The 26,567-nt window shown below is 36.4% G+C and overlaps 1 protein-coding gene across 1 annotated transcript in view; it reads left to right on the top strand.

Moving 5' to 3' along the window:
* The first annotated feature begins 3,332 nt into the window (after nucleotides 1-3,332).
* The window catches only part of TyrRII (Tyramine receptor II), a 48,763-nt gene continuing 25,528 nt past the window's right edge, over nucleotides 3,333-26,567 (top strand). The window contains exons 1-3 of the mRNA XM_075290672.1: nucleotides 3,333-5,154; nucleotides 12,644-12,746; nucleotides 18,881-19,006. Coding sequence (XP_075146787.1) covers nucleotides 4,152-5,154; nucleotides 12,644-12,746; nucleotides 18,881-19,006 — 1,232 coding nt within the window. The 5' untranslated portion in view covers nucleotides 3,333-4,151. The remainder of the gene's footprint in view (nucleotides 5,155-12,643; nucleotides 12,747-18,880; nucleotides 19,007-26,567) is intronic.

The following is a 26,567-nucleotide window of genomic DNA, read 5'->3' as shown; positions in this document are numbered from 1 at the left end:
TGGGTGTTTGAGGCCATATATTAACACCACGTACCAAATATCAACTGAATCAGATGAATTTTGGTCTTCCAAGAGGTTCCGGAGGTCAAATCTGGTGATCGGTTTATATGGGGGCTATATATAATTATGCACCGATGTGAACCAATTTTTACATGGTCATTAGAGACCATATACTAACAACATGGACCAAATTTCGGCTGGATCGTATGAAATTTTCTTCTCTTAGAGGCTCCGCAAGCCAAATCTGGTGATCGGTTTATATGGGGGCTATATATAATTATGCACCGATGTGAACCAATTTTTACATGGTCATTAGAGACCATATACTAACAACATGTACCAAATTTCGGCTGGATCGGATGAAATTTTCTTCTCTTAGAGGCTCCGCAAGCCAAATCTGGGGATCGCTTTATATGGGGGCTATATATAATTATGGACCGATGTGGACCAATTTTAGCGTGAGATCATATACTAACACTATGTACCAAATTTCAGCCGGATCGGATGAAATTTGCTTCTCTTAGATAGTCTGCAAGCCAAATTTGGGGGTCCGTTTATATGGGGGCTATACGTAAAAGTGTACCGATATGGCCCATTTGCAATACCATCCGACCTACATCAATAACAACTACTTATACCAAATTTCCAGGCGATAGCTTGTTTCGTTCGGAAGTTAGCGTGATTTCAACAGACGGACGGTCGGACGGACATGCTCAGATCCACTCAGAATTTCACCACGACCCAGAATATATATACTTTATGGGGCCTTAGAGCAATATTTCAATATGTTGCAAACGTAATGACAAAGTAAATATACCCCCATCCCATGGCGGAGGGTATAAAAAAAAACAACAATAACAAAACAAAATGAATTTCACTATTTTAATGAAACTTGTTTGTAAATTGTGCATTAAAAAATTTAGGTTGCGTAATTTTAATATTACGTTAATATTTTTGTCAGTGTGATTTGAATTCTTGTGGGTGTTCAATTATCTGATTTTTGTTCCATTACTACAATTTTTGAGTCCTTATTTAATTTTCACGTTGGGGCGTCATTTCATGGAGACTGCGACAGCTCTAGATTTCAACTTTTTTTTTCACAATGTACACATAAGTAGAATTTCCCTCAACCTACAGTTGAAACAATAAGCCTTAATCAATTTATTAAATGGTGTATTTCATTCACTTTCTTTTGTTTCTTTATAGCCATACCTGTAATATTTGGCAAGCAGAACTATTCCCCAAAAACAAAAAAAAACAAGTACATACGGCCGTAAGTTCGGCCAGGCCGAAGCTTATGTACCCTCCATCATGGATTGCGTAGAAACTTCTTCTAAACATTGCCATCCACAATCGAATTACTTAAGTTGTGGTAACGCTTGCCGATGGCAAGGTATCTTAAAACCTCCTAACACCATCTTCTAAATTGTATGTAAGTCCATACGTGGTATACATTAAATCAAAAAAGATCGATCCAATACGTATATAATTCAGTTTGACAAAGTAGACATAAAATTTTGACAACATTTTCTACAGAAATAAAATTTTGACAAAATTTTCTATAGAAATAAAATCTTGGTAGATTATTTTTGGCTCGAGTGGCAACCATGATTATGAACCGAATAAAATTTGAACAAAATTTTCTATAGAAATAAAATTTTGACAATGATGAAGAATTTATTATGAACCGAATAAAATTTTAACAAAATTTTCTCTAGAAATAAAATTTTGACAAAATTTTCTATAGAAATAACATTTTGGTAGACTATTTTTGGCTCTAGTGGCAACCATGATTATGAACCGATATGGACCAATTTTTGTGTGATTGGACCAATTTTGGTATGGTTGTTAGCGACCATATACTAACACCACGTTCCTAATTTGAAACGGATCGGATGAATGTTGCTCCTCCAAGAGGCTCCGGAGGTCAAATCTGGAGAACGTTTTATATGGGGGCTATATATAATTATGGACCGATATGGACCAATTCTGACACGCTTGTTAAAGATCATATACTAACACCATGTTCGAAATTACAACCGGATTGGATGAAATTTGCTTCTCTTGGAGACTTCGCAAGCCAAATCTGGGGATTGGTTTATATGGGGGCTATATATAATTATGAAGCGATGTGGACCAATTTTTGCATGGTTGTTAGAGACCATATACCAATATCATGTACCAAATTTGAGGCGGATCGGATGAAATTTGCTTCTCTTTGAGGCTCCGGAACCCAAATCTGGGGATCGGTTTATATGGGCGCTATATATAATTATGGACCGATGTGGACCAATTTCTGCACGGTTGTTGGAGACCATATACCAACACCATGTACCAAATCTCAGCCGGATCGGATGCAATTTGCTTCTCTTTGAGGCTTCGCAAGCCAAATCTGGAGATCGGTTTATATGGGGTCTATATATAATTATGGACCGATGTGGACCAATTTTTGCATGGTTGTTAGAGACCATATACCAACATCATGTACCCAATTTCAGCCGGATCGGATGAAATTTGCTTCTCTTTGAGGCTCCGCAAACCAAATCTGGGGATCGGTTTATATGGGGGCTATATATAATTATGGACCGATGTGGACCAATTTTTGCATGATTGTTAGAGACCATATACCAACACCATGTACCAAATTTCAGCCGGATCGGATGAAATATGCTTCTCTTAGAGGCTCCACAAGCCAAATCTGGGGATCGGTTTATATGGGGGCTATATATAATTATGGACCGATGTGGACCAATTTTTGCATGGTTATTAGAGACCATATACTAACACCATGTATCAAATTTCAGCCGGATCGGATGAAATTTGCTTCTCTTAGAGGCTCCGCAAGCCAAATCTGGGGATCGGTTTATATGGGGGCTATATATAATTATGGACCGATGTGGACCAATTTTTGTATGGTTGTTAGAGACCATATACCAACACCATATACCAAATTTCAGCCGGATCGGATGAAATATGCTTCTGTTAGAGGCTCCACAAGCCAAATCTGAGGGTCCCTTTATATGGGGGCTATACGTAAAAGTGGACCGATATGGCCCATTTTCAATACCATCCGACCTACATCGATAACAACTACTTGTGCCAAGTTTCAAGTCGATAGCTTGTTTCGTTCGGAAGTTAGCGTGATTTCAACAGACGGACGGACGGACGGACGGACGGACGGACGGACGGACGGACATGCTTAGATCGACTCAGAATTTCACCACGACCCAGAATATATATACTTTATGGGGTCTTAGAGCAATATTTCGATGTGTTACAAACGGAATGACAAAGTTAATATACCCCCATCCTATGATGGAGGGTATAAAAAAAACCTCGAGCAGGCTACTCCCTAAGCGCCCACGTGAGCAAAATACGCAAGTCTCAAAACCAATTAAATAAAGTAGTTTTATGCCGGAATTTTTGTTATAGTTCGTGGTATTTTTTTTTTTTTTTGTTGGCAAAAAGCCAAAGCAAACACTCATTCCCTTTGAAGACAAATAGAAGTGTGACTAGAAAAAGTGAACAATTTAATTGAAGAAAGCTCCACCAACAAAAGAACGAAAACAAAAAACTAAACTTTTCCAAGTTGAGGTCATCGAAACATAACCAAGCAACAAGGATCTACTTGCCAACCACATTATTCAAAAACACCAGTGCCAAAGACCAAACAGAAGAACGGCGAATTCAAAACAACAACTATTAGTAAAACCATCACCACGCATAGAGGAGAACATCAAAGTGATTTCGAATCATTAAGGACTAAAAAATTGTTGTTCAGGAGAGCTATTAAAACCTCAAAAAATACCATAAAAATTCCTCAAAAAAGACCTTAACATTTTCAACTTTGAATTTAACACTATTATGAGACCAGCAATGAAATATCCTTTAAGTCAAACAGGGAAATAAATAAAAGCCCACAAAACGAATACATCCTTAAGAGATTAAAACCCCAGGCATTTGGGTTGGTGATTTTCACCAAAATATATCACGAAGAGCATTGCAATTTTCCAAAAAAAAAGAACCGAAGAAGAAGGTGAAATGGCCTTAAGTGTTTGTAGTGGTCACTGGTAACATTGGTGAGAGTGAGTAGTGTTGCAAGACTTCAACTACCCGTAGGTTGGTAGAAGGACGGACAAACTATTCGTACTATGCCAACTATCACCACCACCTCCATTATCCACATGCATTTGCAATTGTTACCTCTAATCTATGGCACAATAGAGGCTACAGCACAACAGGTATTGGCTGATGCTGCCTTGGCAACAGAGGCCTATAATACAACTGAAATTATGAGTTCTCCAACTCGAGAAAAGGTCCATAGCAAGACAATAACAGAATATCATGGGCCAAAACGACTGCCAACGACATTCCTTAGACGACGTGCTTCTTATAACTCCTCATCATCAGTAGCATCGTCAGCATCATCATTAAATGCTACACCACTACTAGATGTAACATCACCTTCATCTCACCCATCACTTGCCTCTTCCGGTGTGGCCTATAGCTCTACTCCAACATCCAACATGTCTTCGCCAATATTATTACCATCGACAACAACGATTTGGTCCTCTGCCACACCGCCTACGCCAGTGGCATTATCATTAGTGGCCGATGTATTGGAGACCTCTTTGACCCCTTTGGAAAATGTGAGCAATAGTTTAGCACATTCACTGGATGCTTTTGTGGCTGTCACTCCCATGGCTTTGTTGGGCAATTTCACATGGTCCTCATCAACACCATCAATGAATCCCAACAATATTTCCAGCATCAGCAAAGCCATCATCACCTCCGGCCTTACAACTATAGCCCCAGCCAATTCTATCTTAAATGCCACCTCCTCCTCCTCATCATCATCAGAAGCAATACCAGCCATAATAATGTCAACGTCATCACCATCATCATCATCGACATTAGCACCATCGATGATGGACTCATATCTGATTGGTATGGCTTGGCCAAAGGCTTTGGTTGTTGCCATATTTATGCTCCTCATATTGGTCACTGTGGTCGGTAATACTCTGGTGATTTTAGCCGTTTTGACAACACGTCGTCTGCGTACAGTGACAAATTGTTTTGTCCTTAATTTGGCCATTACCGATTGGCTAGTGGGAACGTGTGTTATGCCACCAGCAGTTATGGTCTATATAGTAGGTAAGTACTTTGGATTTTCATTTCAAAAATATTGTTAATGTACTTAATGTATAAGAGGCAAAAGAAAATATATAGGGCATTTACACTGAACAAAATATAAATGAGCCCTTTATGTTGAATATAAAGGAGAAATTATATTTATTTATAATTAAATTGCAATTGACCAACTTCATAGAAGTCGAACGACGCCGACTATTTTATACTGTGTTTAACGACATTTTCAATGCCATCTGAAGTCCTTCACATTCTGTTGCGAGATATATATACACACAGAGAAAAAAGCACCAACATTTTTCCAATTAAAATTTTAATTGAATTGCAAAAAAAAATCCAATTAAATATTTAATTGGTTCAACAATTTTTTTATTTGAAACAAAAATCAATCAAAACAATTATTTTCAGCAATTAATTTTTTGAAGCAATTAATTATACCCCTCACCACTACTGTGGTACAGGGTATACTAAGTTTGTGCATTTGTATGTAACGCCAAGAAATAATAGTCATAGACCCATCTTTTAGTATACCGATCGGCTTAGAATTAAATTCTGCGTCGATTTAGCGATGTCCGTCTGTCTGTCTGTCCGTCCGTCTGTCTGTATATGTAATGCACAAAGTACAGCTCGCAATTTAAGTCCGATCGTCCTCAATTTTGGCATGGGGTCTTTCTTCGGGTCAAAGACAATCGCTATTGATTTTGGAAAAAATCGGTTCAGATTTAGATATAGCTGCCATATATATTTATCACCGATTTGATCATAATTCACGTATTTATGAACCGATCTTCTTCAAATTTCGTACATCTGAATGTTTTGTCGGTCACGTAAAACCTGCAAAACATCAGCTAAATCGGTTCAGATTTAGATATAGCACCCATATATACCTTTCGTCCGATTTGGACTTATATGGCCTCAAAAGCCAGAATTTTACCCTGATTTGCTTCAAATTTAGCACAAGGAGTACGTTTAATAATATTGTTAACTGTGCCAAATTTGGTTGAAATCGGTTCAGATTTAGATATAGCTCCCATATATATCTTTCGTACGATTTGCACTTATATGGCTTCCAAAGCCTGAATTTTGCTCTAATTTGATTCAAAATTTGCACAAAGTGTACGTTTAATAATATTGTTAACTATGCCAAATTTGGTTGAAATCGGTTCAGATTTAGATATGGCTCCCATATATACCTTTCGTCCGATTTGAACTTATATGGCCTCAAAAGCCAGAATTTTACACTGATTTGCTTCAAATTTTGCAAAAGGAGTGCGTTTAATAGTATGGTTAACTGTGCCAAATTTGTTTGAACTCGGTTCAGATTTAGATATAGCTCCCATATATATATATTTCGTCCGATTTGCACAAAAGCCAGAGTTGAAGCCTGATTTGCATCAAATTTTGTAAATATACGCCAGATTTGGGTAGAATGTTTCATATTTTAGACCCATTTTCAATGGGAGTTTCCTTCAGTTGACTCGATAGTTTCCTCAGAGAATATATTTAATATGCTTTTTGATCTAATTGGTTCAAATTTCGTAGTCATATTTCACACTGTAATACCACACTTTCCACAAAACGGTCGAGTTTTAAATAAACTAGGCCAAATAATACATCACAACCCACAATTGACCACATATAATGCCCAACAAATTTGAAGGAGCTGAAATGGTAACACAAATCTTTGGTCTACATAGTGGTAAAGGGTATAATATAGTCGGCCCCGCCCGACTTTAGACTTTACTTACTTGTTATATAGTACCAACCTTCAAATGATACGTGTCCAAATTTTACCTCTGTAAGTCAATTAGTTTGTGAGATAGAGCGTCTTTTGTGAAGCAACTTTTATTATTGTGAAAAAATGGAAAAAAGGAATTTCGTGTTTTGATCAAATACGGCTTTCTGAAGGGAAAAAATACGGTGGAAGCAAAAACTTGGCTTGATAATGAGTTTCCGTACTCTGCCCCAGGGAAATTAACAATAATTGAATGGTTTTCAAAATTCAAGCGAGGTGAAATGAGCACGGAGGACGGTGAACGCAGTGGACGCCCGAAAGAGGTGGTTACCGACGAAAACATCAAAAGCGTCCACAAAATGATTTTGAATGACCGTAAAATGAAGTTGATCGAGATAATAGAGGCCTTAAAGATATCAAAGGAACGTGTTGGTCATATCATTCATCAATATTTGGATATGCGGAAGCTCTGTGAAAAATGGGTGCCGCGCGAGCTCACATTCACACAAAAAATTTTTTTTCTGTTTCAATCACGAAATTAATTGATCCAATTAATTTTTTAATTGAAATGTCTTCAATCACAGAAATGATAGTATCAATTAAAAAATTAATTGAAGGTCAATTAAAAATTAATTGATCCAATTAAAAAATTAATTGATACTATTAATTTTTGTGATTGATTTTTATTTCAATTAAAAAATTTGTTGATTCAATTAAATTTTTAATTGAATATTTTTTAAAACTCAATTAAAATTTTAATTGGAAAATTTTTCGTGAATTTTTTTTCTGTGTTTGACCAAAAACAACAACGTGTTGATTATTCTGAGCGGTGTTTGCAGCTGTTAACTCGTAATACACCCGAGTTTTTCCGTCGATATGTGACAATGGATGAAACATGGCTCAGTAATGCTGGTGACATTTCTGAGGGTTTCAAGGCTTCTCTAAGTGGCTTAACTGCAATGTGGAACGCCGTTCGAACTCGGCTATAAAAAGGAGGTCCCTTGTCATTGAGCTTAACATGGAATCGGGCAGCACTCAGTGATAAGAGAGAAGTTCACCAATGTGGAACTTCTAAGTGAGCCTGATACATCGGGTTGCCACCTAACCTAACCCAACATGGCTCCATTACTACACTCCTGAGTCCAATCGACAGTCGGCTGAGTGGACAGCGACTGGTGAACCGTCTCCGAAGCGTGGAGAGACTCAAAAGTCCGCTGGCAAAGTAAAGACCTCTGTTTTTGGGATACGCATGGAATAATTTTTATCGATTATCTTGAGAAGGGAAAAACCATCAACAGTGACTATTATATGGCGTTATTGGAGCGTTTGAAGGTCGAAATCGCGGCAAAACGGCCCCATATGAAGAAGAAAAAAGTGTTGTGCCACCAAGACAATGCACCGTGCCACAAATCATTGAGAACGATGGCAAAAATTCATGAATTGGGCTTCGAATTGCTTCCCCACCCACCGTATTCTCCACATCTGGCCCCGAGTGACTTTTTCTTGTTCTCAGACCTCAAAAGGATGCTCGCATGGAAAAAATTTGGCTACAATGAAGAGGTGGTCGCCGAAACTGAGGCCTATTTTGAGACAGAGGTCATTACTTTGCCAGCGGACTTTTGAGTCTTTCCACGCTTCGGAGACGGTCCACCAGTCGCTGTCCACTCAGCCGACTGTCGATTGGACTCAGGAGTGTAGTGATGGAGCCATGTTTCATCCATTGTCACATATCGACGGAAAATCTCGGGGGTATTACGAGTTGACAGCAGCAAACACCGCTCAGAATCATCAACACGTTGTTGTTTTTGGTCAAATGTGAGCTCGCGCGAACCCATTTTGCACAGAGCTTCCTCATATCCATTAATTGATGAATGACATGACCAGCACGTTAGGTTAACCTAACCTAAGGCCTCTGCTATCTCAATCAAATTCATTTTACGGTCATTCAAAATGATTTTGTGGATTTTTTTGATGTTTTCGTCGGTAGCCACCTCTTTCAGGCGTCCGCTGCGTTCACCGTCTTCCGTGCTCATTTCACCACGCTTGAATTTTGTATACCAATCAATTATTGTTGATTTCCCTGGGGCAGAGTCCGGAAACTCATTATCAAGCCAAATTTCTGCTTCCACCGTATTTTTTCACTTCATAAAACAGTATTTTATCAAAACACGAAATTCCTTTTTTTCATTTTTTTCACAATAACAAAAGTTGCTTCACAAAAGACGCTCTATCTCACAAACTAATTGACTTACAGACTTCAAATTTTGACACGAATCATTTGAAGGTTGGTACTATATAAAAATAATATGCATTTAATACTAGCGATGCCATCTATGTGGCAGACCGGGGTCTTAGCAGCCAACCTGTTATTTCGATGTGTTAAAAACGGAATGACAAAGTTAATATTCCTCCAATCCTATGGTGGAGGGCATAAGAATTAAAATAGTTTTTTAAGGTAGTTTTCCCACTAAAAGTTAGGAAAAACGTTCATCTTTATAGTACTCGTTCTACTTCGACCTCTGCATGGAAGTATTTCATAAATTTGGAGTTCGCCAAGTAGTACCTTCGGGCTACGGGAGACAATTTGTGGCGAAGGAATCCCAATCCTTCCTGGATCAATATGGCTGTAGGCATATACGAAATGCCGTTTATTCGCCACAAGCAAACGCTTCCGAAAGGGTGAATCGTTCGATTGCGTCCGTGATTAAGGCTTGTGTGGCGGAGCACCAAGCAAACTGGGAAAGAAATTTTTCAGCAAGGGAAAGTTCTCTTAGAGGTTCAAGATATACGGCTACGAGTTTCTCGCCGTATTTTACATTAGGGCTGTTTTCTTTTAGAACTGGACGCAATTTTGTATGGGCTATCCAGAACGTCGTTGCATTGGTGTTCTATCCGGAGCATCTGATCAGTGCAAATCGCGTAGGTTTTTGCCAGATTGCATTTTGATAAAGTGACGCTATTTAGATTCACAAAAGGAATTTATTGTAACTAATTTATCGAATAACATGAGTGATACAGTGTCATAAATAATTGCAGCAGTAAAGATTTATTACTATTTGAGCATTTCATTAAAAATGTAAGATTTCACTTGTTTTCCGTGATTGTTTTTAAACAGCTGATGACATTGTTGCATATTTTTTGGAGATGTCCTGGATAAACGAATACTCTGTTTTCTTTTAGTACTTGACTGCTTAGGGTATCCAGTGCTAAAAGAAAACAGCCCTATTATTTAGTCTCCATATGATCACACAACATACAACCTAGCTGAGCGACCAGGAACATTAGATGGGGAAATTGAGGTCTCGCCTAAGAGAGATGTCATGACGATGGTGATAAACGCGATGAAAGAGAATATGTTTCAGAGACTTATGAACTCAATTTAAGCAAATTTCTCTCATTTTAGGAAAATATTAATCTCTTTTATTTTTTTTTTTTGTAAAATTGTGCACAATATTCGTATACAATTTTTTTCTTATTTTTAGTTTATCCCATTAAAGTTAAAAAATTATTCAAATAAACTCATTTTAACTAAAATCAAAAATCAAAATTTAACTAAAATCAACTCATTTTCAAAAACTCACAAGTATATACGGCCTTATGTTCGGCCAGGCCGAATCTTATGTACCATCCACCATGGATTGCATAGAAACTTCTACTAAAGACTGACATCCACAATCGAATTACTTGGGTTGCGGTAACACTTACCGATGGCAAGGTATCTTAAAACTTTCTAACACCGTCTTATCATTGAGCTTAACATGGAATCGGGCAGCACTCAGTGATAAGAGAGAAGTTCACCAATGTGGTATCACAATGGACTGAATAGTCTAAGTGAGCCTGATACATCGGGCTGCCACATAACCTAACCTAACCTAACACCGTCTCCTAAATTGTAAGTTAGTCCATACGTGATATATATTAAACTAAAAAGGCCAATTAATATGTATATAATACAGTTTGAAAAAATTTTCTATAGAAATAAAATTTTGACAAAATTTTCTTTAGAAATAAAATTTTGACAAAATTTTCTATACAAATAAATTTTTGACAAAATTTTCTATAGATATAAAATTTTGACAAAATTTTCTATAGAAATAAAAATTTCACAAAATTTTCTATAGAAATAAAATTTTGACAACATTTTCTATAGAAATAAAATTTTGACAAAATTTTCTATAGAAATAAAATTTTTAAAAAATTTTCTACAGAAATAAAAGTTTGGTAGATTATTTTTGGCTCGAGTGGCAACCATGATTATGAACCGATATGGACATATTTTTGTGTGATTGGGGATCGGCTATATATAATAATGGACTGAATAGTCTAAGTGAGTCTGAAACTTAATCGGGCTGCCACTTTCACCTTACCTCACCTAACTATAGACCGATAATATTTAAATCCTCCAAGAGGCTCCGGAGTTCAAATCTGGAGAACGGTTTATATGGGGGCTATATATAATTATGGACGGATATGGAATAATTCTGGCATTGTTGTTAGAGACCATATACCAACACCATGTTCCAAATTTCAACCGGATCGGATGAAATTTGCTTCTCTTTGAGGCTCCGCAAGCCAAATCTTGAGAACGGTTTATATGGGGCTATATGTAATAATGGACCGATATGGACCAATTCTGGCATGGTTGTTAGAGACCACATACTAACACCATGTTCCAAATTTCAACCTGATCGGATGAAATTTGCTTCTCTTTGAGGCTCCGCAAGCCAAATCTTGAGAACGTTTTATATGGGGGCTATATGTAATAATGGACCGATATGGACCAATTCTGGCATGGTTGTTAGAGACCATATACTAACACCATGTTCCAAATTTCAACCTGATCGGATAAAATTTGCTTCTCTTTGAGGCTCCGCAAGCCAAATCTGGGGATCGCTTGATATGGGGGCTATATACAATTATGGACCAATGTGGACCTATTTTTGCATGGTTGTTAGAGACCATATACCAACACCATGTACCAAATATCAGGTTTTGCTTCTCTTTGAGGCTCTCCAAATCTGGGGATCGGTTTATATGGGGGCTACATATAATTATGAACCGAAGTGGACAAATTTTTGCATGGTTGTTGGGGACCATATACCAAGACCATGTACCAAATTTCAGCCGGATCGGATGAAATATGCTCATCTTAGAGGCTCCGCAAGCCAAATCTGGGGGTCCGTTTATATGGGGGCTATACGTAAAAGTTGACCGATTGCAATACCATCCGACCTACATCAATAACAACTACTTGTGCTAAGATTCAAGTCGATAGTTTTTTTCGTTCGGAAGTTAGCGCGATTTCAACAGACGGACGGGCTGACGGACATGCATAGATCGACTCAGAATTTCTCCACGATCCAGAATATATATACTTTATGGGGTCATAGAGCAACATTTCGATGTGTTACAAACGGAATGACAAAGATAATATACCCTCCACCCTGTGGTGGAGGATTTAAAAAAAAAGTGCAGTTGGCATTATTGCCCCCTTTTTGGAGTTTATAAAAAATTAAAAAAATATAGCTCTTTAGTTTGTTGCATTACATATCAGCCATCTCGCACAGAAGTGATCCTTTTGAATTATTTTTGTTCCTAGGAAAAATTATTTTCAGGATTTTTCACAATAATCTTTAACTTTCCACATGAAAAGAATTATATAGAAATATGATTTCATGTGTTCTCTTATACAACATTATGGTCTTGGTTAAATTGCATATTTATAATATTTTTCGTTTTCTAATTTTGTTTTTGTTCCAGGAAGTTGGCGCTTGGGTTGGATTTTATGTGATATCTGGATATCATTGGATGTCTTGCTTTGTACTGCTTCCATATTGAGCTTATGTGCCATCAGTTTAGACAGGTATGTATGAGTGTCTCTTGCAACCAGCCAACCATTTGAAAATTGAGTTAAAATAATGCTACTGACATTCTTCTATGGTGATGGTAGAGAGGAATGGAGGACCAAATAGTTTTGGCAACTATCCAAAATGACACGGAAGCCCAGGGAAATATTTGGCAATTGACCGAGGGAATACCTATTTATGCAATATTTGATAGTCGCCAACAGTGTTATGGACATTGATTAAGTTTAAGTGCTCTAGTGAGGTGTTGAATGTCGACGAATATTTAATTGTGCGAATCAAATGTCCAAAAAGGACATTAAATAAAGGTAACATTATCTCTTAATAAATTTGTCGTTGCTGATTGACTAAAGAGAAACTTTTTATCGAGAAAATGGTATCTGGATATTGTCACAGTAAGGGTTTTAAAAGAAGCAAATTAAGATACTCGAAAAAACTATAGAGCCACGACTTACCGACTATTGTTTCACTTCGCTCTATGTGTCACAATACTCATTCATCAAACGTGGCCTTTGTAGATGGATCCGGTACTCTCACCCAACTTGATTCACTGGTGTATCAGTTTTTTCCATCTGTTGTCTATTCTGGGACCCAACTCCCCATGTACGCCCTTCTGTTGTTAAATTTAACACTGCAAGGATCAGTATCTAATTTTTATTGTCCTCATTGTCGCGGTTATGCCAAGACCTACAGCTACACTTCCTCTCCACTGATTTCCACAAAACTATTGATACATATGTTAGGACTGGCCTAATTAAGCTCTTGTTTATCCAGTGTGTGATCTTTTGGTACATGCCCCTTTTTTGAGCGTTACACATGCGGGCAAGGATACTTAGAAGATCAAGAAGATGGGCCCCATTGTTCTTGAAGTTTTCTACTGCAATACCTACATCAAACTTTCGCATATCTAACAATTTTCTAATGCATTATCAGCATACAGGGAGTTAGAAAACTCACAGATTTTACTTTCTCTGAGTTATGGTACAGCTATAACTCAAATGCGGCAGTCTACGGATGTTTCCGTTGACCGTCAATTCGTTTGTATGTATTTGTTGGAATATTATACATCAGTCAATCTCCTTTTATTTTAGTGGTAATATTTCAGCCAAATTTCCTGTTGAAGTGAGAATGTCCTATTTTGAATTCGAACTTCAAAAATCTGAAACAAACAAAATAAACATCAGACATTTATTCACTTCATGATCATCACTCCAATTGATTGTTTTTAACAAATTTTTACAACGGAGCCCACTGTGCCAAAACTAAGCCGCGTGCGAAATGGAGACTTTTCTTCATTAGAAAAGTATTTGTGAAGGGCGCAAATTGGGAAATACTTTTTCAACAAATTTTTACGACGGAGCCCACTGTGCCAAAACTAAGCCGCGTGCGATATGGAGACTATGTTCATTGGCAAGGGCTTGTGCTCAGCTTTATTTAAATGATTTTCATGATTAGTGCGCCTGCTATACCCTGAAAGAAGTGGTTTCTTTTCTGAGGAACGCAATTTTAGACAAGCAAAATTTTCTTTTGACACAAATTTTAGAGCCAATCGTTGCATCGCTTATCAAAATTTCGGATTAGTTTGCTCTAAAGGAAAATACTTTATACGAAAGGGGAATTTCGTTTGTATAAAATTTCATTCCGGAGGAAAATATTTTTTTCTTTCGGTGTACCCTCAAGAAGTGAAATCGGTTCATATCAATGCCTTACCAAATGGACTGGTAAAAATAAATGCGATACAAATTTTTGAGGGTCTAAAATACCAGTATATTTACATTTTCGGGCGAATAGGATCAAAACTACGGTTTCTAAAAGTCCAAGGAGTTAAATCTGGAGATCGCTCTATGTGGAGGCTATATTATGGGTCGACACACACCATATTCGGCTGACCTATTTGTGTTCAGCTGGATTCTAGAAGTCCTATAAATAAATTCGGGAGTTAGATCTATATGGGGGCTATACCAAAACATGGAGCATTACTCACCACCTCTTAATGTTCCTCTAAAATTCCAATTTCGGACAAATTGGGTGAAAACTACGAATTCTAGAAGCCCAAGAAGTAAAATCGGGAGATCAGTCTATATGGGGGCTTTACCAAAACATGGACCGATACGTACCATTTTCGGACACCTCTTTATGGTCCTAAGATACCTCTATATTTCTAATTTCCAGCCAATTGAATAAAAACTACGGATTCTAGAAGCCCAAGAAATAAAGTAGGGAGATCGGTCTACCAAGACATGGAACGATAGGCACCAGTTGCGACACACCTGTTTGTGATCTTAAAATACCTCTAGATTTTCAATTTAAATCAAATCGGCTAGAAAATATAGTCTCTAGACGCCCAAGAAGTAAAATCGGGAGATTGGTCTATATGGGGGTTATACCAAAAAAATGGACAGATACACCTCAATTTCTATTTGTTGTCATAAAATACTTCGAGATTTCAAATTTCAGGCAAATCGGATAGTAAATACCGTTTATAGAAGCCCAAGTATAAAAATCGGGAGATCGGTCTATATGGAGGCTATACCACAACATGGCCCGATACGACACACCTCTTTATGGTTTTAAAATTCTTCTAGATTATTCATTTCAGGCAGATCGGATAAAAAATACAGTTTCTAGACGCCCAAGAAGCAAAATCGAGAGATCGGTCTATATGGGGTTTATACCAAAAAAATTCTTTTCTATTTGTTGTCATAAAATACTTCCAGATTTCAAATTTCAGGCAAATGGGATAGTAAATACAATTTATAGAAGCCCAAGTATAAAAATCGGGAGACAGGTCTATATGGCGGCTATACCAAATACCATGGACCGATATGGATCATTTTCGACACACCTCTTTATGGTTCTAAAATTCTTCTAGATTATTAATTTCAGGCAAATCGGATAGAAAATACAGATTCTAGACGCCCAAGAAACAAAATCGGGAGATCGGTCTATATGGGGGCTATACCAAAACATAGACCGATACGGATCATTTTCGACACACCTCTTTATGGACCCAAAATGCCTCTAGATTTCCAATTTCAGGCAAATCGGATAGAAAATACAGTTTCTATACGCCCAAGAAGCAAAATCGGGAGATTGGTCTATATGGGGACCGATGGGCACCATTTTCGATACACCTTCTTATGGTCCTCAAGTACTTCTAGATATCCAATTTCAGGCAAATTGGATAAAAACTACGGTTTTTATAAGCCCAAGACCCCAAATCGGGAAGTCGGTCTATATGGGGACTATATCAAAATTTGGACCGATATAGCCCATCTTAGAACTTGACCTGTCTACAAACAAAAAACGATCTGGGCCAAATTTCAAGACGATAGCGCAATTATTGAAGGCATGCTTATATCGTCTTTGAATTTCTCCCTGATCAAGAATATATATACTTAGTATAGTCGGAAATCGATATTTCGATGTGTTACAAACGGAATGACAAACTTATTATATCCCCATCACCATTCTATAGGTTAGGTTAGGTTGCAGCCCGATGTATCAGGCTCACTTAGACTATTCAGTCCATTGTGATGATACATTATTGAACTTCTCTCTTATCACTGAGTGCTGCCCGATTCCATGTTAAGCTCAATGACACGGGACCTCCTTTTTATAGCCGAGTCCGAACTGCGTTCCACATTGCAGTGAAACCACTTAGAGAAGCTTTGAAACCCTCAGAAATGTCACCAGCAATACTGAGGTGGGATAATCCACCGCTGAAAAACTTTTTTAGTGTTCGGTCGAAGCAGGAATCGAACCCACAACCTTGTGTTTGTAAGGTGGGCATGCTAACCCTTGCACCACGGTGGATCCCATTCTATGGTGATGGGTATAAAAATCTGAGCTCAAGCTCTTTCCAATGAAACTAGTCTATATACCGCACGCGGCTTGGTTTTTGCATAGCGAGATATAGCACAAATTCAAATTCGAATTTGAAAAAGCAAATTTGTATTTAAAGTGATGGTTTCGGCTAAGTTTTTGCTCCACATTTCAAATTCGAATTTATCCTCATACACGTTAATAAGGCCAAATTATGAAGTTTTCGTGTTGGCCAATTTTCAATTTTCTAAATCTAAACAAGTAAGAAAAGTCTAAAGTCGGGCTGGCCGTTCCAAAGATTTTGTCTTTACACCTATGGTTTTGTAATTGATTCCGTGCCAAAAAAATCGGACAAGTAAGAATATATAAGGCAAGTTGACATTAGTCAAACAAAATTTTCTTTCATATAAAAATAACCAATTTTTAGTCGAACCACTTAACTATAAGGACAAACCTACACGCAAAGAAAAAAAAAAACGTTTGGAAAACGTGTACCGAAAACGTTTTTCTTTTGTTAGAGTTTTTTGAATTGCTTCGAAAAGTATACTTTTATGACCAAAGAAAATCGTTTGTTACAAAATGTTAATGTTTTTAATAAAAAAAGTTATTTTTGAACCAACAACACAGTCCATTTCGTTTATATCAAACACTGTTCTTTTCTGACTTTAGGTCTTTAATAAGACACATTTTACAGTTAAAATTTAATATACTACAATGTAATGTTGAACATTTTTTCGGAATCTTCCTAACATATCTGGAATATGTGTAAAAAAAAAAACTTTGGTCGAAGCAGGGATCGAACCCACGACCCTTGGCATGCAAGTCAGACGTAGCAACCACTGCTCCATGGTGCCCAACTAAATGTATTTTTCTGTGAAATAAACTTTGTTTAATCGGCTCGTGGGCGCCGCAAGCTATGCTATATAAATATAACTTATATGGGTAATTGACTATTGATGACAATAACGGCTACATAGCTCAGTGGATAGTGTGTTGGCTTACAAATTGCATGGTCCGCGGTTCGATTCTCCGTCCAGGCGAAAGGTAAAAAAAATTTTAAAAATTTACAAAATCGTATAATTTCTTCTACATTGTTTGTATTACAGAAAAAGGCGCTAAAGAACTAAAAAACTTCGTGGAAGTGTGAAAGATGTGAGGGAAAATGCAATTAGCCAGAATTTTTTTTTCAGTTAGTCTTTATGACATTGTTTTTACATCCTGGAAAAGAATAACCGTTTATCACAAAAAGTATATACTTTTCTTCCAAATACACTTCCTTTCAACGAAAAGCAAATGAGAAACGAACTTTGTTTGTCTAAAATTTCGTTTGGGAGGAAAGAATTATTTTTTTGCGTGTACTTAATTGAAAAGTTTATCGAGTTTTGGACAAGGAAAAAAAAACTTTATATAAGAGAAATGCGTTTTCTATGCTAAGAAAAATTCGCATTCGTATTTTAACGATATGGCATATTTGGCCTCACGACAATATTTATGTCAGTGTGTGCAGGATATGAGTACAATATGGGGAAACCATATTTGGCATACTCGGTTGTACTTTTTGTGCAAAATGTTAAGCAAATTTTGGCTGTTGGCAGAATTCTACCAAAAATGGTCCATGTTTTATTGTTTGGTAGATTAGTAGAATACTAGATGTTTTGGTAGAATTTGCAAAGTAATCCTCTCCAAACTTTCTACAGAAATAAAATATTGACCAACATTTTCTATAGAAATACAATTTTGACAAAAATGTCTATAGTAATAGTAATAACATTTTGACCAAATTTTCTATAAATTCAATATAAAATTTTCTATAAATTCAATGTAAATTAATTGTTTCGAATAAAAAAAAAAACAAAAACATTTTTTATACTAACTACAATAATTTGATCAACATCTCCAAAATAAGAATTATTTAATTTGGTAGATTTTTGGAAAAAATATTCTTCAAATTTTGGTAGATTATTTTCGGCAAATTTTGGTAGATTATTTTTGGCAAATTTTGGTAGATTATTTTTGGCAATTTCTTCAAATAAATATGTTTGCTGGGATGCCATATTATAAAGGCATAGCTTTGCAGATGTTTCGAATAGTCTACATATAATTTGAGATACTTTATTCATAAGAATACTTGTACTCCCATTGTCCCATTGAAGATGTGAATACCAGCTAATGCTTAGAAGGACCAAAAGATTTTTTTTACCCCTTCGTATGTTTGGCTTAGGATTCTCTTGGCATTTTAATGTCATTTTATTATGCAATTATTTGACATTTATTTCCTTTTGTTTGCATTTCCACTTTGCCATTTCAGATATTTGGCTGTAACACAACCCCTAACATATTCGAAAAATAGACGCACTAAGCGTTTGGCTTTGTTAATGATATTCATTGTGTGGGTGACAGCTCTCAGTATTACATGTCCACCATATTTGGGATGGTAAGTATGTCACGAAGAAAACAAAAAAACTGTAAATATAATAAACTATAAATATAATATATAATAAATATGATTTAAGAGTTATCATTTACAAATCGAAATATGGTTTTCCATACTTAAGTGTGCAAATTTATTGGTAACAAGTATATATGGCCAAAAGTTCGGTCCGATCAAATCTTAAATACCCATTACGTATGGAATGGGTATTTGCCTACAATGAAGAGGTGATCGCCGAAAATGAGGCCTATTTTGAGGCAAAACCGAAGGCGTACTACAACAATGGTATAAAAAAATTGGAAGGTCGTTATAATCCTTGTATCGCTCTTGAAGGGGACTATGTTGAATAATAACAACGAATTTTGACAAAAAAATATTGTTTTTCTTTGTTAGACCGGGGACTTATCAGCCAACCTGTTACTCAAGATTTTATATCACTAAGCAATATTTCTATTAAAATGGGCAATTATATCAGCGCTATGTAGAAGCTGCTCTAAATCGTGACATCGCCCACAAAAATCAGCGCTGATTCGGTTGTTTTGTAACCAGTTGGTACTGCCTCTCTCCCTTACAATCCTGCTGAAATAGTGCTCCATTTTTTTGCTGGGTTATTACTACATATATAAAATATCCCATTTGATATGTTTTCAGATCTTAGTTCTGTAGATTTATACTGTGACGGTTATTGATCGAAATGGATTAATTTAATGAGTCCATTAAATCCAAATATGAATTTATTCAGTCTGTTAAAATTAATATTATTGGTACATTATTATGTGCCCAGTACAAATTGCTATTAGTCCAACACCTACTAAAGGTACCTAAAGGTACGCAAAATCGGTTCCGATTTAGCAATATAGCATTCGTCCTTCTGGCAAAAAATACAATATACCAAATTTCATCAAAATCTTAATTTACGTCATTAGTTTTCGTAGATAAACCAGCGAAGATTGAACCTTTAGAAACATTTCATAATTAATTGGAATGTGTTTTATTTAATTTTTCAAATCAGCAAGCTCCCTTTACACATACCCTAAAGTAATTCGATTTAAACATTTAATATATACACTAAAAGCAGAATTTCCCATCTGAGGAAAATAATAAAGATACTCGTTGCATAGTTTGTCGTAAATTCAGATTTATTATACCCTGTGGAACAGGGTATTATAAGTTAGGGCATATGTTTGCAACACCCAGAAGGCGACGAGATAGACACAAAGTGTCTTTGGCAAAAATGCTCAGGGTGGGCTCCTGAGTCGATATAGCTATGTCCGTCTGTCCGTGAACACATTTTTGTAATCTAAGTCTAGGTCGCAGTTTTAGTCCAATCGATTTCAAATTTGGCACAAGAATGTTTTTTGGCTCAGAATAGAACCCAATTGATTTCGGAAGAAATCGGTACGGATTTAGATATAGCTCCCATATATATATTTCGCCCGGTATGGACTTACATAGCCCCAGAAGCCAGAGTTTTATACTAATTTGCTTAGATATAGCTCCCATATATATCGTTCGCCCGATTTACACTCATATGACCACAGTGGCCAACCTTGTACTCCGATTTAATTGAAATTTTGCACAGGGAGTAGAATTAGCATTGTAGTTACGCGTGCCAAATTTGGTTGAAATCGGTTCAGATTTAGATATATCTCCCATATATAGCTTTCGCCCGATTTACACTCATATGACCACAGAGGCCAATTTTTAACTCCGATTTAGTTGAAATTTTGCACAGGGAGTAGAATTAGCATTATAGCTATGCGTGCCAAATTTGATTGAAATCGGCTCAGACTTAGATATAGCTCCCATATATATGTTTTAAAATTGCTTCATATTTAAATCTTTCCCATATTTATACCCTTCACCACTACTGTGGTACAGGGTATAATAAGTTTGTGCATTTGTATGTAACACCAAGAAGGAGTAATCATAGACCAACCTTTTAGTATACGGATAGGCTTAGAATTAAATTCTGAGAGCGATGTCCGTCTGTCTGTCTGTCCGTCCGTCTGTCCGTCTGTCAGTCTGTCTGTCTGTCTGTTGGTGTATTTTTGTGTGCAAAGTACAGCTCGCAGTTTTAGTCCGATTGTCCTAAAATTTGGTATAGGGTCCAGTTCCGGCCCAAAGACGATCCCTATTGATTTTGGAAAAAATCGGTTCAGATTTAGATATAGCTCCCATATATAGCTTTCGCCCGATTTACACTCATTTGCCCACAGAGGCCAATATTTTGCTCCGAATTAGTTGAAATTTTGCATAGGGAGTAGAATTAGCATTATAACTATGCGTGCCAAATTTGGTTGAAATCGGTTCAGATTTGAATATATCTCCCATATATAGCTTTCGCACGATTTACACTCATATGACCACAGAGGCCAATTTTTAACTCCGATTTAGTTGAAATTTTGCATAGGGAGTAGAATTAGCATTGTAGCTATGCGTGCCAAATTTGGTTGTTATCGGTTCAGATTTAGATATAGCTCCCATATATATGTTTTTCTGATTTCGACAAAAATGGTCACAATACCAACATTTTCCTAGTTAAATCGCCACTGCTTAGTCGAAATGTTGTAAAAATGACTCTAATTTTCCTAAACTTCTAATACATATATATCGAGGGATAAATAATAAATAAACTTTTGCGAAGTTTCCTAAAAATTTCTTCAGATTTAATAAGGTATAATAAGTTTGTTTTTTTACTAAAATTGTGTTCCACCCTAGTGCATTAGCCAACTTAAATTTTGAGCCTATAGATTTTGTAAAAGTCTATCAAATTCTGTCCAAATCGAGTGATATTTTAATGTATGTATTTGGAACAAACCTTTATATATAGCACCCAACACATTTGACGGATGTGATATGGTATCGAAAATTTAGATCTAGAAAGTGGTGCAGGGTATAATATATTCGGCCCCGCCCTACTTTAGACTTTCCTTACTTGTTTTTTACTAACAGTGTGTTCCACCCTAGTGCTTTAGCCGACTTAAATTTTGAGTCTATAGGTTTTGAAGAAGTCTATCAAATTCTGTCCAGATCATGTGATATTTAAATGTATGTATTTGGGACAAACCTTTATTTATAGCCACCGCTAACCATTGCACCACGGTCGATTCCTGCTTCGACCGAACACCAAAAAGTTTTTCAGCGGTGGATTATCCCACCTCAGTAATGCTGGTGACATTTCTGAGGTTTTCAAAGCTTCTCTAAGTGGTTTCACTGCAATGTGGAACGCAGCTCGGACTCGGCTATAAAAAGGAGGTCCCTTGTCATTGAGCTTAACATGGAATCGGGCAGCACTCAGTGATAAGAGAGAAGTTCACCAATGTGGTATCACAATGGACTGAATAGTCTAAGTGACATCGGGCTGCCACCTAACCTAACCTTTATTTATAGCCCCCAACACATTTGACGGATATGATATGATATCGAAAATTTAGATCTACAAAGTGGTGCAGGGTATAATGTAGTTGGCCCCGCCCGACTTTAGTCTTTCCTTACTTGTTTGTTCTTAACGAAAATACAATACATTAAAGGGAAATTTCGTTTGTTAAAAATTTCCTTCCGGAAGAGAGTATTGTTTCTGGGCAGTTTTTGCAATAATGTATGTTAGTATTGTTAAATCAAATTCACTACTCAAAAATTTTGTGAAATACTATGCATGTACTTTCAATAAAAGACGATTGCTGCATACTTTACATTAAATCAACAGTTTCTTTTATAGCCAATATATGTTTTTTTTTTTCAAATTTACCTCTAAGTATCATCAATGCTTTTTGCAGCAAAGAGGAGAGAACTCTTGAAAGCACTACTGTCTTAAGTTCTTGTTAGTTATGCTATACCTTTTTGCCTGCTGAGGTTTTAACAAATGTTACCACATTTCCTTTGACAATGCTCGTATTTATTAAAAGCTCATGCAGTTTTTGCACCCCTTGTAACATCAACATTTTTTCCTTTCTAGCGAAAGAATATTACTGAGAACCACTTATGAGGAAACGAATGCAAGTAAAGACAGAGTTGCATTGAGTAGCAAAAAATATTGAAATATGCATCCACGAAGATGGAAATGGTGAATAGAACTTTCATACACTGAAATAAAATATGCAGTTTGGAGTATGGAATTTAAAATCAATTTGTTTAATCGGCTCAGGTTCAACGTTACGGTTGAGAATTTCTAAAAAGTGACACAAAAAGTGTCATTCGCCATAAAAGGTGGCACTGTCATTTTGAAAAAATAGTTCAAAAAGTGGCAAGTGACAAACGCATTTATATCAGTGTTCTATAAGGAAATTCTGAATTATTTTTTTGTTTTGAATTTAGATTCTCACTAATCCCACAACCATTTTATCTACACTATATTGAAATTTAATATTGGGGAGAATGGCAAGTTGCTCACAAATATAATATTCGACTTGTAAACTTCATCATTTCCGCAATGTTAACCGGATAAACTTGTACTAAAACAAGTAAGGAAAGTCTAAAGTCACAGTGTCGCGCAGAGTATAACAAGTAAGGAAAGTCCAAAAGTCGGGAGGGCCTTGCACCACTAAAGTCTTCATTAGCAAATTGAGCTCTAGCACTTTCCAATTTTCTATAGAAATAAAATCTTGACATAATTTTCTATAGAAATAAAATTTTGGTCGACTTTTTTGGCTCGCGTGGCAACCACGATTATGAACCGATATGGACCAATTTTTGTGTAATTGCGGATCGGCTATATATAACTATAGCCCGATATGGACTAATTTTGGCATGGTTGTTAGCGGCCATATACTAGCGCAACATACCAAATTTCAACCGAATCGGATGAATTTTGCTCCACTGAGGGTCTTAGTGGTCGGCTTTATATATAATGATGGACCGATATGGACCAATTTTTGCATGGTTGTTATATACACGCTCACAAAAAATCGCTTCTGTAACATATACTCCCAAACATATTTTGCTTCAAGCATATACATTCTTGGGTATTGCCCAAACATTTATATGTTTGATCTCTACCAATATATAATATGTTTGAAAGCATATTTGTCTAAACAATATATGTTTGGGTAGTCTAAGTTCCAAACATTTTGTATTTTTGCATCCAAATTCAATAATGTTGTCTTCCAAAAAACAATATGTTATTTTGTGAACATATAATATGTTTGGAAGCATTTTGCACCCAAAAATATTATATGCTTAAAAAAATTCTCCCAAACAATATTGTGCTCAAAATTTTATTTATTTATTTATATATTTACAATCATAGTGAATTATGAAAATAAACAGGTAATATAGGTGCTAACAACATAGGTTTTCGACCTGAATGCTCAAAATTTTGTTTCTGCCTAATTGTATATTCCCCCACATCTTTCTCACTTCCAAGACATTTTTTAGTTCTTAGCACCTTTTTTTGTAATACAAACATTGTAGAAGAAATTATTCAATTTTTTTTATTTTAATTTTACCTTTTGCCGGACGGGGATTCGAACAGCGGACCACACAGTTTGTAAGGATCAAAGAAGTAGCTGATCAATTGCCCAAGGAAAAATAAAATGTAAATTTTGTAATAACAAGCAACAACCACCAACTTAATTCAATATCGCTCCCTGTTAAATAGCGCTCCAAGCATTATCACAATGGACTGAATAGTCTAAGTGAGCCTGAATCTTAATCGGGCTGCCACTTTAACCTAAACACATATATGTTTAGAGACTATTTCTAAATTAATATATGTTTGCATCCAAGCATATTATATTTACAAACATTTTATGTCCCAAAAATAATATGTTCTAACATATTAACATATATGTCCCAAACATGTTATGCTAGTTTATGAACATTATATGCTTGCACTCAAAAATATTGTGTTTCAAAATTTGTGTTCCAAACATATAATGTTTATAGCCAAACATATGAAAAACAGTCTTTTTCATCCGTGTACCAAATAGTAACACCACGTACCCAATTTCAGCCGGATCGGCAAATGGCAAACTTATTATACCCCCATCACCATTCAATGGTGGTGGGTATAATTATGGGGAATATTTAAATTGAAATCAATTTTTAGGCAACTGCGCAAGGTGCATTTATGATTTATCGGTTCATAGATATGTATTAGAAGTATAGGAAAATTTGAGTCATTTTTACAAGTTTTCGACTGAGCAGTGGCGATTTTACAAGGAAAATTTTGGTATTTTGTCCATTTTTGCCGAAATCAGAAAAACATATATATGGAAGCTATATCTAAATCTGAGCCGATTTCAACCAAATTTGGCATGCATAGTTACAATGTCAATTCTACTACCTGTGCAAACATTTCACGTAAAACGCATAACAACTTTGACCTCTATGGTGGTCATGAGTGGAAATCGTAAATTGGCATGTATATCCAAAACGTTGATTCTACTCCCTCTGCAAAGCTTCAACTAAATCGGGGTGAAACTTGGACCTTTGTGACCTTTGTCTAAATCTGAACCGATTTCAATAAAACTTGGCAGACATAGTTAGAATCGTAATTCTACTCTCTGTGAAAAATTTCACCCACTGAATACCGAGCACTTAGTCAGGCCTTGGTCCAATAGCGAAGGCCATTGTGATCCTTAGCCATAAGTAGAGAATTAAGCCCATCTGCGTGAATTTGAAATAAAACGAAGTTTGAACTAAAACCGCCTTTCGTCTTTCTGTCGCCTTTCTTTTCTTATAAATTTCTGTGGCGAACCCTCCCCCGCGAGCTTACCCCAGCAACCGGAGGAAACTCGTCGTTACAGTGGCCTCTGTGGCCTCTGTGGTCATATAAGAGCATATCGGATGAAAAATATATATGGGAGTTATATCTAAATATGAGCCTATTTCTTTCAAAATCAAAAAAAAAAAAAAAAAAAAAAAAAACTAGTATATACGGCCGTAAGTTCTGCCAGGCTGAAGCTTATATACCCACCATCATGGATTGCGTAGAAACTTCTACTGCAGACTGTCATCCACAATAGAATTACTTGGGTTGCGGTAACTTTTGCCGATGACAAGGTATCTTAAATCTTCCTAATAACGTAATATATACCACGTAGTCCATACGTGGGGTACATAAGATTCGGCCTGGCCGAACTTACGACCATATATACTTGTTATGTCTTTATAACCTGCTCCACACTGTGGAACAGGGTGTCTTTGGCAAAAATGCTCAGGGTGGGCTCCTGAGTCGATATAGCGATGTCCGTCTGTCCGTCTGTCCGTGAACACATTTTTGTAATCAAAGTCTAGGTCGCAGTTTACGTCCAATCGACTTCAAATTTGGCACAAGTATGTATTTTGGCTCAGAATAGATCCCTATTGATTTTGGAAGAAATCGGTTCAGATTTAGATATAGCTCCCATATATATATTTCGCCCGATATGGACTTATATGGCCCCAGAAGCCAGGGTTTTACACTAATTTCCTTAAAATTTTGCACAAGAAGAACAATTAGTACTATAGTCAAGTGTGCCAAATTTTATTGAAATCGGTTCAGATTTAGATATAGCTCCCATATATATCTTTCGCCCGATATGGACTAATACGATCCCAGAAGCCAGAGTTTTACCCCAAT

The sequence above is a fragment of the Haematobia irritans genome, chromosome 1, assembly GCF_050003625.1.
Source record: "Haematobia irritans isolate KBUSLIRL chromosome 1, ASM5000362v1, whole genome shotgun sequence".
NCBI classification, from domain to species: Eukaryota; Metazoa; Arthropoda; class Insecta; order Diptera; family Muscidae; genus Haematobia; species Haematobia irritans.
Note: the sequence above shows the minus strand (reverse complement) of the source record. Positions and strands in the feature narration are given on the sequence as shown.